We start from the raw sequence: 12,805 nt of genomic DNA, 5'->3' as shown, positions 1-12,805 counted from the left end.
CAGTTTGAGCCTCAGCACAAGTCGTCCAGTGCCATAGCCTCTTCGCGATTTTCGTGGTTGGCATTTCCGGCTCGCCTGCACGAGCCGTTTTGCAGCTTTCTACCCTGAGTCGCGGGAGGACGACACAATCGAATGGTCCCTCGCGCGCCGCCGCCCTCCCTCCGTCACGGTGAGGTCAGTCAGGCCAGGGCCTTCGGCCGAGCTGATCGCTGCAGGCACGACGTCACATCCCCTGTCTGGCGGCGCCAGCAGCCACGAAAGAGAAATCCACTGTCCAGCGCCTAGCCCTCTTGGACATTCCACGACACAACCGCTTCGTCCCTCCGCCAAAAGTCGGCGTCAGCCTCCCAGCTCACCGCATCTCCCCACGGCTGTCCCAGGCAACATATCGTCCTGTTTTTCCATGTAGCGAACGGTACACAACTGCTCCAGCACGCGCCGCGTCGTCTCAATCATCGGCAGCATGATCACCAGCGCAGTGCTGTTGCAATGGCTCGCTTGGGGCCTGCTGCCGTCTGCCGTTCCTGCAGCGCCAACCCACAGCCAGCTTGTCCTGCAGGTGCCCTCCAGCTCTAACAGGCAACCCCTCCGCAAGCTGCATGGGCGCTTCCTGCATATCACAGGTACGTCGTGCTTCTTGCTGTCCGATTGGCGGCACATCTTGGCTGTGACGGCTGTTCCTCAATCTGGTCTTGGGCTTATATTCGGACTCACCACGCAGATATTCACCCGGACCCTTTCTACAAAGTCCACTCCTCCACAGAGGAGACAATCGCCTGCCATCGCGGCCATGGCCCGGCCGGCACATATGGTGCGGAGACGTCGGATTGCGACTCGCCCTTTTCTCTTGTCAATGCCACGCTCGACTGGATCAGCAAAAACATCAAAGACGACATTGACTTCGTAATATGGACGGGCGACTCGGCAAGGCATGATAGCGACGAGCAAGCACCGCGGCACAACAAGGAGATCCTCGAGACGAATCGCCAAATCGCCAACAGCTTCTCGGCCACGTTCTCCGACAAGCATGGCTTGACCATCCCGATCGTGCCGACCTTCGGTAACAACGACATATTCCCACACAACATCTTGATGCCAGGGCCGAACGATGTGCTCCGCAGCTACACGGATATATGGCGGGACTTCATTCCGGAGGCGCAGCGCCATTCGTTCGAGTTTGGAGGCTGGTTCTACGTCGAGGTTATTCCAAACAAGCTCGCCGTCTTCAGCCTGAATACGATGTATTTCTTTGACCGCAATGCCGGCATCGACGACTGCATACACCCGAGCGAGCCAGGTACTAAGCACTTTGAGTGGCTCCGGATTCAGCTGCAGTTTATGCGCAATCGCGGCATGAAGGCAATTCTCATGGGCCATGTCCCGCCTGCACGGACGGCGACCAAGCAGCTCTGGGATGAGACGTGTTGGCAAAAGTACACTTTGTGGCTACAGCAGTATCGCGATGTCGTTGCCGGTTCGATATATGGGCACATGAATATCGACCACTTCCTGCTTCAAGATACAAAGGATCTCGACTTTTCGCTCATCGAGGCTGCAGGCAGCCGCTTGAAGGAGTTGCGAGAGCCGCTCGAGGACGACATGTCGATCAATTCAGGAGCAGATTACCTGCTCGATCTTCGTAATATGTGGTCACAGCTGCCAAAGCCTGCGTCCGTCAAGAGTTTCGCGGACACCCAGGGCAAGAAGAAGAAGAAGAAGAACGGGGGCAAGAAGCACAAGAAGGACAAGCTTGGGGGTCCGTATGCGGAGCATTTCCAACTAAGCCTCGTCAGCCCGAGCATCGTGCCCAACTATTTTCCCAGCATCAGGATCGTTGAGTACAACATTTCTGGGCTCGAGAACGCCGTAACCTGGGTAGATCACATCCGGGGGTTGAGCACCGACCCCCTGTCGACAATGAATGACGTGGACGAGACCGTGCTTGAGGAGGACCAGGCACAGGAGATCCTCGAGCTGAGAGCCGTCTCCGATGAAACGGCCGATGCCCAAGGAAAGAAGAAGAAAAAGAAGAAGCCCAAACAGCCTAGCTTCACTGTCCCTGACCCCCCTCCCAAGTCAGCAAGCCCCGGCCCAGCTTACTCGCCACAGCCGCTGACATTCACTGGATTCACACAATACTATGCGAATTTGACGAGAATCAACAATGATATTGCGTCAAGTGCCCACAGCGATGATGATGGCGACGTGGAGCCCGCGAAATGGAACCCTGGAAAACACCACGGCAAGAAGCCGAAACACGATAAGCCGTCGCCAAACGAGTTCACGTATGAAGTGGAGTACGACACGTTCAACGACAGAATATACAAGCTCAAGGATCTGACTGTCCGGAGCTTTGTGGAGCTTGCGCACACGATCGGGCAGACCTCCGCCAAGGCGAAAGTCGGGATGCGAGACGCATCTGATGAGGGCGATAGTGAGGACGAGTTCGACCAAGAGGATACCGAGGCTGAGGATAGTGAAGGTGAAGATGAAGATGAAGATGAAGATGAGGAAGAAGACGACGAGGAAGACGAGGACGAGGATGACGACATTGACAGTGTTGGTGAACCAGACGAGCCACATGTCGAAGGCAAAAAAGGCAATAAGGGAAAGAAAGGCAAGAAGGCCAAAAGGAAGTCCAGGAAAGTCTGGCTGCATTTTGCGAAACACGCATTTGTGAGCACAAGGAGTACCAAGCAGCTCAAAGGCATTGACCAGTGAGAGGCAAGCGAGCGAGCAGACTAGCATTTTGCATAAGAGAAAGAAACCAGTTCGAACTTATGCCTCTGTTCATATCATGTTCGTGATACTAGAATCAGTGTGAGCAACTATCGGGGGTGAAGGGAAACCGGGGCGGTTCGTATTGTATCTCTAGGACTGCGCACCAACGTAGCACGCTTCACGGCTCAGTTTCGGAGGCCCGCCATCTGGACTTCTGTCGACAGACACTCCTGCTTGTATGGCTGAGCTTGCTTGATATGTCGTTCCTCATTCCACGTCCTTGAGAAGGTAAAGCTCTATTTAGTCTGAGAATCCATCCCATTCCTCAGCGCCGTCTTCATCCTCATCCTCGCCCTCCTCTTCCTCACCACTCTCCTCATCCTCGTCATCATCATCTTCTTCATCATCACTGTCCGTCTCCGCGACCTCAAACGTCCCTGAGACGTCCCACCGATCGCCAGGCGCGCTGCGGCTCACGTACTTGACAAACTTGAGGATCCCGCTGTCGCGCAGGACAATGGTCATCTTGTTCCAGCTCGCGGCCTGGAAGAAGAGGATGTTGTCGTCGTCGCTGCTCGTCTTGTACACCGCGGCGTCCTCCTCAGTGTCGTCGTCGCCGGCCATGAAGACTTCGTGGCCGCCTACGTCTTCTGCCGAGGTGGGCTGCTGCTCTTGTTCTGACTCTTTGGCGGTTGAGGAGGAGGAGGAGGAGGAAGTGGTGGTGGCGGCTTTGGACTTTTTGGGCGGCGTGGGTTTGGATCCGGAGGCTGCTGTTGCCTTTGCCTTTGACGATTGTTTCTGTTTTTGTTTTCCCTGCACTTGCGCCTCCTCCTCATCTTCATTCTCGTCCTCATCCTCGTCCTCGTCATCAACCTCATCGCCCCATCCCAGTGTCGGCGTCAACCCGAGGTTGATCTCGAGCCGCGGCTTGCCCGCGTGGCCCGTGGCCAAGGTGTAGTCCTTGCCGCGGCGGAAGCGGCGGGCCAGCAGGTCGTGGCTTTCGACCTTGCACCCCGTCGCGAGCTGCAGCCACCGCCGGAACTGTGGGCTGGGCAGGAAGTCGTCGAGGAGCTCCCTGATGGGCGAGGAGGAGGAGGAGGGCTTGTCTTGTTGCTGCTGCTGCTGCTTCTCCTTGCCCTTGCCCTTGTTCTTCTTCTTGCCATTGACTTTGTTGCCGTTGTTGTGGTTGTTACTGCTCCCGTTCTGCGCGGCTGCTGCTGCTGCATTGCCCTGCACGTATAGATAGCGGTGCTTGTGCGGCGGCCGGGCCACCTTCCACGGCGTCTCCTTTTCTATTGTCGCCGCATCCTCTGGCAGGGCCGCCTTGTCCTGCTGCGCCACGTACTCGCGCAGGCGGGCCGAGAACTTCTTGCCCAGCAGGTCCGGCAGGGTGATGGTCGAGTCGGATCCAAACACCTCGGACACCTGCTCGAGCGTGTCGGGCGTCAGGTACGTCGGGGCCATGTACTGCAGGAGGAACTCGAGGTCTGCCTCGCTGAACTCGTCATCGGCGTCGGCGGCGTCGTCGTCATCGCCGTCGTTCTCGGTCTTGGCGGCGGCGACGACGGGCACCGGCGCGGCCCGCGGCAGGTCGTACTGGTCCGGGTTGCCCTGGAGCTGCATGAGCCCGGAGTTCTTGAGCTGCTTCTCCTCGGCGCCCTCGACGTAGCCCGGCTCCCCGGCCTGGGGGATGTGGAACCAGCCGCTGATGGCCATGCGCACGCGGCCCCCTTGCGCCTCGAGCGCCTCGCGGGACTCGGCGTGGTACACCTCCTCGACGTCGTGGAAGCTCTCGCCGGGCTGCACGGCAAAGAAGCTCAGCTGGTTCCAGGCGGGCGGGATCACCTTGAAAACGTCGGGCGAGGGCGTCTTGGCCACCTGCCCGTCCTTGCCCTTGATCGTGCGCACGGGGAAGAGCCGCAGCGCGCCTCCCCACTCGGCCTGCCAGGGGATGTCCGGGTCGACGAGGTACAGGATGTAGCTGACCCTGCGGCTGCCGATGACGTCGTCGTGGCAGAGGAGGAAGGAGCCCGGGGTGTAGACGTTGATGGCCATGTCGGTCTTTGAGCCGCTCAGGGGCCCGCAGCCGGTGATGCCCGCCACATAGTCGCGGAAGGCCTGGGAATAGAGGGCGTCGCGCAGGGCGAGCAGGGAGGGCAGCTTGGCGAGGGCGGCGTCGTCGAGACCGTCGAGGTTGGCGAGGTCGCCGGACTGGTGGATCTTGTAGATGTCGGTCTCCTTGGGCGTGAAGGAGACGTTGTCCTTGATCTCGGAGCGCACGGAGCGCAGGAGCTGGTCGTCAATGAGCTCGTGGATGACGGCGTGCTTGTACGGTGCCGACTCGGCGTACTGGCTCGTGTAGCTGTCGAGGACTTTCTTGTCGAAGAGACCCTTGCGGAAGCGCTTCTTGGCGTCAGAATCGCCTAGAGTGACGGCTGTTGTGGGTGGATGTTGGTCAGTAAGTTATCAGGCGGGCAAGAGAGTGGCGGGGCGTGCGGCAGTCGCTCACCAGACTTTGACTTCTTCTTGGAGGCCGCCTTGTCCGAGGCCGGGTGTGAGTCGGCCTTGCGCTTCATTTTGAGCGCCAATTAGCCCCGGCAAGTTTCTAGTGAGTGCTGAAAGCTTCACAGAATGGGGTGCTCTGGGAGAAGGACAATTGCTGCACGAGCAGGTCTGGACGAGGTTGTGGTTTGTGGTTTGTGGTCCGACGACTCTCGTACGATTGAAGAAAGCTCCAAACTTTTTTTTTTTGGTTTTTGCCTATGACGGACAGCTTGGGACAAATGCTCCAGGTACGCTACGCTAGGTTGCGGGAGCTTTACAGTGGGGCCGGCAGGGGTTGGTGCCGGGTGCTTGTCCAGGTGCAGCTCATCCGTCGGGAAGGCAGTACCAGAGGGTGAAGGAACACTCTCCGCGGACCTTGAAGGAAGGTGAGAGCCTAGTCGAAATACATGCCTTGTCCAAAGCTACCGGGCCCCATCCACAAGGCGTAGCCGTGGATGTGGTTGTTGAAGCGCTACTTACGGGGGTCCCACCTCGAGGGCCGGCGAACGGAGCCTGGGGGCGTGCGGCATGACGGAAGCCGTCACCGGGGAGCGGGGCAGGCTAGCGACGTTGAGGAAGCTCGATCTTACCGTAGGTAGAGGCTGCCGACGGACGGCCCAGCCGACGAGCATCGCGGCCAGGGAGGGGCAGGCGGCTATCAAAGGGCCACCGGGGCATTGTCCGCCGGGGACCAGGGACTGCTACCTCACTTTGTCTTTTGCTTCTTCGAACAGGCCTTTTGTCATCTCGACGGCCGACTCCAAAACAGAGAGCTACGACATTGTCCAAGCATATCAACACCAAGAGCACTAATAGCACCATGGCAGCAGCCTTTGACGTCAAGGCCACCCGGGCAAAGTTCCCTGCCCTCAGCAATGGCGGCCAGGTCTACCTCGACAACGCCGGTGGCAGCCAGACCTTGGAGTCTGTCATTGGCTCGTAAGTTGGCTAGAGAACACCTGGGCCAAAAGGCACACACAGACTCGCGGATTGGCTGACCAACCACTCTGCCGGTCAAGCGTCCGAGACTACCTCGCGGCAACAAATGTCCAGCTCGGGGCCACCTACAATGTCTCTGAGCTGTCGACAAAGGCGTACGCGGACGGCTTCCGCGCCGGCGCGAGGTACGTCAACGCCGCCAGCGAGGACGAGATTGTCTACGGCTCCTCGACGACCCAGCTCTTCCGCAACCTCTCGTACGCCCTCGACTTTAACGAGGGCGACGACATTGTCGTCTCGAGCGTCGACCACGAGGCCAACATAGCCCCCTGGGTCGACCTCGCCCGCCGCCAGAAGCTCAACCTCAAGTGGTGGACGCCCGAGAAGTCGTCCAACCCGCGCCTCACGCCAGAGTCCCTCGGGCCCTTGCTCACCCCGCGCACCCGCCTCGTGACGTGCACCCACACGAGCAACATCCTCGGCACCATCACCGACGTCGCCGCCATCGCCTCTCTGATCCGCGACGGCAGCAGCAGCCCGTGCCTGCAGGCCCTGCTCTGCGTCGACGCCGTGGCGTACGCCCCGCACCGCCAGATCGACGTCAAGGCCCTCGGGGTCGACTTCTACGCCTTTTCGTGGTACAAGGTCTACGGGCCGCACATTGCCATGCTTTACGCCAACAGCAGAAGCAGCGGCAGCGGTCCCAGCGCCCTCGACAGAGTCCGCAGCTTGGGCCACTTCTTCAACCCGAGCGACACGCTGTCCCAGAAACTCGGGCTCGCGGGTGGGAGCTATGAGCTCGTCCAGGCGATCCCCAAGGTCGCCGAGTATCTCGCGTCGTCTGCTGGTGGTGGTGGTGGTGGCGGCGGCGGCAGCTTGTGGGAAGGCGTGGTAGGCCAGGAGCACCAGCTCCAGCAGAAGCTCCTGGCCTACCTGGCCAGCAAGCCCGACGTCTTCACCGTGTACGGCGAGCCGTCGGCGGACCCGAAGCTGCGGGTGCCCACGATCAGCTTCGGCGTGCAAGGGTGGGACCCCAAGGACTTTGTCGAGACCGCGGAGCGAGGCACAGAGTTTGGCTTCCGCTGGGGCCATTTCTACTCAAAGAGGCTCGTGGATGACATTCTTGGGCTCGGTGCCAACGGCGTCGTCAGAGTGAGCATGGTTCACTACAACACAGGTGAGTCTTTTTCTTTTCCCTCTCTCTCTCTCTCTCTCTCTCTCTCTCTCTCTCTCTCTCCCCAGGGTGTTCCCTGTTGTTCTTGCTCTTGTTTCGTCTTTTGCTCTGGTCGAGTTTGCTAACGCCACAATCGATGATGTTAGTTGAGGAGGTCGAAGGCCTCATCGCTGTATTGGATAAAGCTGTCGCCAGCCGATAGAGCCAAATAGATCCTCTTTCGTCAAAGTACATCACCTGTGTATTACATCCTTGCTGTATGCGCAGCAATTCAGACCTAGATTCATGGTGATCCGCAGTCGACCTGTACAAGTATAGAGCTTGGAACGGATGATTCATGGCAGGGTGTAGATGTTTGACATGTTCGAGCCAGATTCTCCGTGTCTCAGTAAAGGCTGAAAGCGAGTCGAATTTCGGTCTTGAGCAGAGACGTCACGAATAGAATCCTCAGACAACTGCCAGTATCCATGAGGTGGCACTCTCCAAATCGTGTGAGACGTACTACACTCATGAACCACTCATTCCAAATGACCAAACTCCTTTTTGGATGCTACCAGATCTATTTGGCATAATCTAAAGACGGTTCACGCACATCCTCTCATACCCCAAGCACATTAAACTTTTTACTCGTCGGCCTGCTCCGCGATGCCAGCATCCTCCTCCTCATCGTCCTCGTCAAAGCTACCGGCAGGGACCTCGTACAGGCGCAGGATTGACTTGTTGGGGTCCTTGACGAGGATAAACTTGCCATCCTCGCGCTTGAGAACCATGTCGGCAATCGTGCGGACAATACCCCAGCCGTTCGCGAGCGACAGGTTCATCTGGTTAGCAAAGTCCCGGGGCTTCCAGCCGATAACGCCCAGAATGACGTGCTTGTCGTTGATCTTGGGGTTGACACGAGAGACGAAACTAAAACCCACATGTTAGTATTTCAGCATTGTGAATTGTTTGACGACCATCCACTTACCCAAGCTTCATGACATCGGCCTTGGCCAGGATACTCTGGACGGTCCAGCGAGCAAGCTTGACGCTGTTATTCTTCATCTCGGTAGCGACAACAGCACCACGTTGGCTGGCAAGCTTGGTCCGCCAGTCGAGCGCGCCGCCGCTGCCCTGGGCCTTGTTGTCAAACTCGTTGAGCGCCTTCAGAACCACAAACTGGTCCTCTCCGCTGAGGGCGTTCTTCTGGACGGCATCGAGCTCTGTCCTCACAATGAGGTACATAGGGTCCTCCTCGCTGGTAGACAAGTCAAACCTCCTGTACTTGTACGCCTTGCTGGCCGGGGGCTCGGTCTCCTCAGCCGCGTTGTAAAAGGGGTTCTCGTGCTCCATCTCGACCTTGCTGTTATCGCTCTCAACAACCACCTGGTTGGCGAAGTTGTGGTTGATGTAGGTGGCCTCCTCAGCCAGGGCGTGGGGCTGGTTGATACCCTCCTTGTTGCCATCGACAGCCTCCATCGGCGCATCGGCGGCATTCTCGTTGACGGTGACCAGGTCCAGAGTGGCGTTCTCGCGCTTGTCAAGGAAGACCTTGTCGCCCTGCTTGACAATGACAATGTCCCAGGAGTAGACCGAGCGCGTCGAGCACATGAGCATGGAAAGAATGCTGTCTGTGGCAAAGATGCTGGCCTCGCCCTTCTCGGCGAGATCCTGGATGACAGGGTCGGACGAGGTTGTGACATTGTACAGAGCACGGTCGACGGCCAGCAGCTTGCGCTCGGCAGACTTGACAGGCTGCTTGTCGAAAGAGCGATCGTAGTAGTGGACGAAACCGTAGCTCTCGACATCCTCACCCTCATCAGCATCCAGGTTGAGCTTCGCCAGTCTGTTGAAGTCGATCTCCTCGAGCAGGCTCCAGTCGGCCTTGATGTTGATAGAGGCATCACGGTTGCGTTGAGGCTTGTCGTAATCCTTCCAGCCGAAACGACGGCCACCTCCGCGCTGTCCACCACGTCCGCCGCGGTTGTCGTAGCCACCATAGCCTTGTTGACCCCCTCTTCCGGAGCGCTGGAAGGTCTGACGACCACCCCGGGCAGTGCCGGCGGGACCGCCACGCTGGCCACGGCCACGTGCTGTGAAGACACCACCGCGTCCGAAGCGAGTCTTTGTGGGCTCTCTGCTGACGACAGAGAACGAGTTCTCATCGCCTTCGGTGACAGGGGCGACGAAGAGGCCGGCGCTGCCGGCACCGTAGATCTGCTGGTCTATACGTTGCACTAGTTAGTTTCTTTGTCCCTTTGCTTCGTCGGTACGGACCGCGCTGAAAAGCAGAAGATACCAGGCAAGAAGGAAAAGCCAGATGCCTACCTCTGAAGTTGCGACCAAACTGCTGTCTGCCACCACGTCCGTCTCTGCCATCCTTTCCGTCCGTGCCCCAGTCGGCCATCCGACCGAGCTTGTCGCCCTTCGAGAACGGCGCATAGGGGACGCCGTCGATGGTGGTCTCAGTGACCGGGGCGGGGCCCCAGCCGTCGCCCTCGGGCAGGGCCGAAATCAGGTCGGCCAGTGATGACGGCATCGCGAATATGTATCTGTGTCGATGTGCAGATGTCGACGTCGAAACAAGGGCCTGTGTCGTCGTGTTTTCGATACTGCGCGGACAGCAGTAGTCGTCGTTGGTGGCGTCGCAACCTTTGGATCGACTTGCAAGTGGGCAAAATTGTCCAGAATTATCGATTTTGCGGTTTGGTGGGGGATGTGGGGCCCGACGTCGACCCGCTGGGCCAGCCAGTCACAAGAGGCGCAAGCCTACCGTTAGCGCGCTTTCAGCAGCACTTCACACAATGCCCCGCGCCTCTAGCACTGTTAGAGTTGTCTGTGAACAGGTACATGGTGTGGTGTCCCATCAAGGCTTCATGAAAAACAAAACTTCGAGACCGTCTCATACTTTCTATGCTGACTTTGCATATCCCCGTGTTCTCGAATGCCTCAATGTGGCTCATGAGAAAAGTTTCGATGGGAATGAGAATGTTGATTGAGACTAAGTCAAGTCCCTGGTATATCAATTAAAGGAACCCGCCAGACATCTACCCCAAAAATGAAAATTGATCAACAAACGAGCATCGGAGAGCCCGATTTCGAACCAAGGACAGCCTCGAGTGCATCGCGAAGCTCAAAGTCCTCAAAAACAGCGCCGAATCTGAGGGTGTTACTGTTAGCATACAACACAGTCTAATGCATTGACGAAGGCTTTCCACGACTGACCCATAACAGCGGACTTTCCCTTGCAACTCTTCCGTGACCCGAAGGAAATCAGCATAGCCCATCTCCCTGATTCGCGGGTGGTTCATGAGTGCTCCCCATGCCATGATGGGCGTGATTTCTCCATCCAGGTTGAGCTTCGAGCTTAAATCGAGCAGAGTCGCAAGATCCGCCCTCGACAGCTCACCAGTATGTACCGTGCCGTCGTCAAGCATTGGACCAGGCTCGTAGTTTGGCGGCAGCCTAGCGTTACTCCTCAAGTCGAGTGGACAGGTCCCCAATGCTGCATGACCTAAGGGCAGACATGTCTCGTCTGCTATCTTCCGCATTATGCGGACGTGGTCCATACAAGGTTGCTCGAGACTAGAGTGGCAAAAAGGCCATATGCAATTGGTTAGCTATTTTGCACAAGACTTTGAATGAGATGAAAACAATGTTGCAAAAAGTCGGTGATCGCCTCTGGCTATGAGCTCAAGAAGATTGAGGATTGGGGGCCAAGTCCATTCTCCATTCCAGTATCAAAGAGGGTTGTCCTACGTTAATACAAAGTCTATGCCTGCCTGCTCGTAGTCCATCTGCTGTGTCGTGTTTGTATTTATCGATCTCTCCGAGGATTGATAGGTGGTCGTATTTTGAGCTTGTGACGGGGCAGGTGCGAATTGACCGACATTCGAGGTCCTGCCGCCGCCGCCGCCGCCTCCGCCATGACTGCTACCATCATGGTCACCACTGGTTTCCGGTGGCGTGATGCCGTGCTGCTGAAGTAGAGCTCTGAGAATGCGGTTCTCGTCTGCTAACTTCTTCTTGTCTTGAGTGCTGCCGGTATAGACTTGTTTGAGACGGAGTACTTCATCCTCGAGCGCTTTTATGTACGTCTCTTTACGTTCACGATGCGTCCTGGATGACAGTGTCAGCCCCGCGCGTATCTTTTTAGCGAGGTTCGGGCACAAATGGAGTCTCCGATTGCGCTCTCCTCGTCAGAAGCAATGCCATCTCACCTCTGTGCCTGGCGGTTTAGTTCCTGCCGGCGTGTGAGAGCCGGTTTCGTGTCAGGCTTTGGGCCACGCTTTTTTGGTGGTTTCCCGTCTTTCGTGACTTTCTTTTCTTGCAGGGCCTTGAGTTGATCGAGACTGATCGAACTTGTGGCTAGGTTGTCGGTCCCCTGTGCCGTGCTGTAGCTCCCTCCCATGGAGCTTGGCGGAGAAGTTGAAGACATGACTTCCATCGACCGAGGTCAATCTTATGTCGAGCTCCGAGGAACTATGGCCCAGATCTTGGTGCTTTCGACCAGAAAGAGGATGTCGTGCCCGAGCCGCGTAGGGTGGTGCCCAGCGCGTCAAATTGGGTCGATCGGGAGAGGCACAAGAGTCTGGTCGTGAGGCCTGGAGATATACCCAAAGGCTTGGCTAGAAATTGCAGAAAGTGGCTGACTAGAGGGAGCGTCGAATGCTTCCCCGCTGAAGCTTTTGAGCACCTGTGGGCTGGGCGCGAAATCGCTGTTGTAGTACTTTTGAGTCAGAGATTCGCTTCGGTCGGGTGTGAGCTGCGTGCGTGCGGAGACGATCCCCAGCCGCAAGGGGGCTTAGAGGTGTGCAGGTGGCTGTGTCGCGGGATGCTACCTCTTAATTCAAATACTCGCAGTCATGGTCTTGCACTTGTCGGTATCGCTGATTTATACCTTTGGTCCGATCGGTTGGACACGCTACGCCCTTCGGCTTGCTAGACAAGACGTTTCGATGCAATGGCAAGAGGATGAAGATGCGCCGCAAAAAGGCCCTGTAGATCAAGAGCCGGGCCGCGGGCAAGCTACCCCGCCCAATGGATGCTAGACTCACCCGGCGAGACATGCGCAAAGGTACCTTAATAAGCGAAGCACTTCATGCAGACACGGCATGCATGACGTAAGCGGTCATTGGCGACACTGAGCCGCTCCCCGAGGCATCTCATCATTCAAGCCGTCACCCAAGAGCAACGTAACGTCGAGGTCTTGAGATGGTCAACGGATACGCAGCCGAAGTCTCAGTAAGCAGCAGCTTAACTCCGTGCATTGCCGCACTGACCCCGGAGCTTTTAGACCCCGGTCCCGGTCTTCTAGGGTGGAAATGAAAGCCGAGCACCCGCAAATGCGGTCGGCTCGGCTCGACGAGGATATTGATGGCAAGTTCAGGTGACGTGCGGTTCGCGCAATCAAGCCCGAAAATGTCCAATGAGCGTGAACAATGAATG

The 12,805-nt window shown here is 57.4% G+C and overlaps 7 protein-coding genes across 7 annotated transcripts; 2 read left to right on the top strand and 5 right to left on the bottom strand.

The window, feature by feature from the left end:
* The first annotated feature begins 74 nt into the window (after positions 1–74).
* Positions 75–2,781, top strand: B0I36DRAFT_429317 (Metallo-dependent phosphatase-like protein). Its single transcript, XM_046162497.1, has 2 exons — positions 75–623; positions 722–2,781. Exons 1-2 carry the CDS (start codon positions 464–466, stop codon positions 2,719–2,721), a joined length of 2,160 nt encoding a protein of 719 aa, XP_046015210.1. The 5' UTR covers positions 75–463; the 3' UTR covers positions 2,722–2,781.
* A 90-nt stretch (positions 2,782–2,871) lies between these two features.
* Positions 2,872–5,418, bottom strand: B0I36DRAFT_88377 (Oxoglutarate and iron-dependent oxygenase degradation C-term-domain-containing protein). Its single transcript, XM_046163510.1, has 2 exons — positions 5,231–5,418; positions 2,872–5,156 (listed from the first exon to the last, which is right to left on the bottom strand). Exons 1-2 carry the CDS (start codon positions 5,295–5,297, stop codon positions 3,022–3,024), a joined length of 2,202 nt encoding a protein of 733 aa, XP_046015209.1. The 5' UTR covers positions 5,298–5,418; the 3' UTR covers positions 2,872–3,021.
* A 453-nt stretch (positions 5,419–5,871) lies between these two features.
* B0I36DRAFT_317668 (pyridoxal phosphate-dependent transferase) lies at positions 5,872–7,897 on the top strand. Its single transcript, XM_046153189.1, has 3 exons — positions 5,872–6,204; positions 6,285–7,381; positions 7,525–7,897. Exons 1-3 carry the CDS (start codon positions 6,086–6,088, stop codon positions 7,578–7,580), a joined length of 1,272 nt encoding a protein of 423 aa, XP_046015208.1. The 5' UTR covers positions 5,872–6,085; the 3' UTR covers positions 7,581–7,897.
* On the bottom strand, positions 7,860–10,028 carry B0I36DRAFT_88287 (eukaryotic translation initiation factor 3 subunit D). Its single transcript, XM_046163506.1, has 3 exons — positions 9,686–10,028; positions 8,346–9,582; positions 7,860–8,287 (listed from the first exon to the last, which is right to left on the bottom strand). Exons 1-3 carry the CDS (start codon positions 9,894–9,896, stop codon positions 8,002–8,004), a joined length of 1,734 nt encoding a protein of 577 aa, XP_046015207.1. The 5' UTR covers positions 9,897–10,028; the 3' UTR covers positions 7,860–8,001.
* Positions 10,029–10,321: 293 nt separating this feature from the next.
* On the bottom strand, positions 10,322–11,250 carry B0I36DRAFT_88347 (uncharacterized protein). The gene has a single exon (XM_046163509.1). The coding sequence runs from the start codon at positions 10,924–10,926 to the stop codon at positions 10,405–10,407; it is 522 nt and encodes a 173-aa protein (XP_046015206.1). The 5' UTR covers positions 10,927–11,250; the 3' UTR covers positions 10,322–10,404.
* B0I36DRAFT_88323 (uncharacterized protein) lies at positions 11,020–12,013 on the bottom strand. Its single transcript, XM_046163508.1, has 2 exons — positions 11,578–12,013; positions 11,020–11,476 (listed from the first exon to the last, which is right to left on the bottom strand). Exons 1-2 carry the CDS (start codon positions 11,802–11,804, stop codon positions 11,113–11,115), a joined length of 591 nt encoding a protein of 196 aa, XP_046015205.1. The 5' UTR covers positions 11,805–12,013; the 3' UTR covers positions 11,020–11,112.
* On the bottom strand, positions 11,907–12,490 carry B0I36DRAFT_88307 (uncharacterized protein). The gene is made up of 2 exons (XM_046163507.1): positions 12,258–12,490; positions 11,907–12,179 (listed from the first exon to the last, which is right to left on the bottom strand). The coding sequence occupies exons 1-2, from the start codon at positions 12,424–12,426 to the stop codon at positions 12,010–12,012; spliced, it is 339 nt and encodes a 112-aa protein (XP_046015204.1). The 5' UTR covers positions 12,427–12,490; the 3' UTR covers positions 11,907–12,009.
* Between the last annotated feature and the right edge of the window lie 315 nt (positions 12,491–12,805).

This window comes from Microdochium trichocladiopsis (genome assembly GCF_020744255.1).
Source record: "Microdochium trichocladiopsis strain MPI-CAGE-CH-0230 chromosome Unknown B0I36scaffold_3, whole genome shotgun sequence".
Classification (NCBI taxonomy): domain Eukaryota; kingdom Fungi; phylum Ascomycota; class Sordariomycetes; order Xylariales; family Microdochiaceae; genus Microdochium; species Microdochium trichocladiopsis.
The sequence above is the reverse complement of the archived record's forward strand: the minus strand, read 5'-3'. Positions and strand labels throughout refer to the sequence as shown.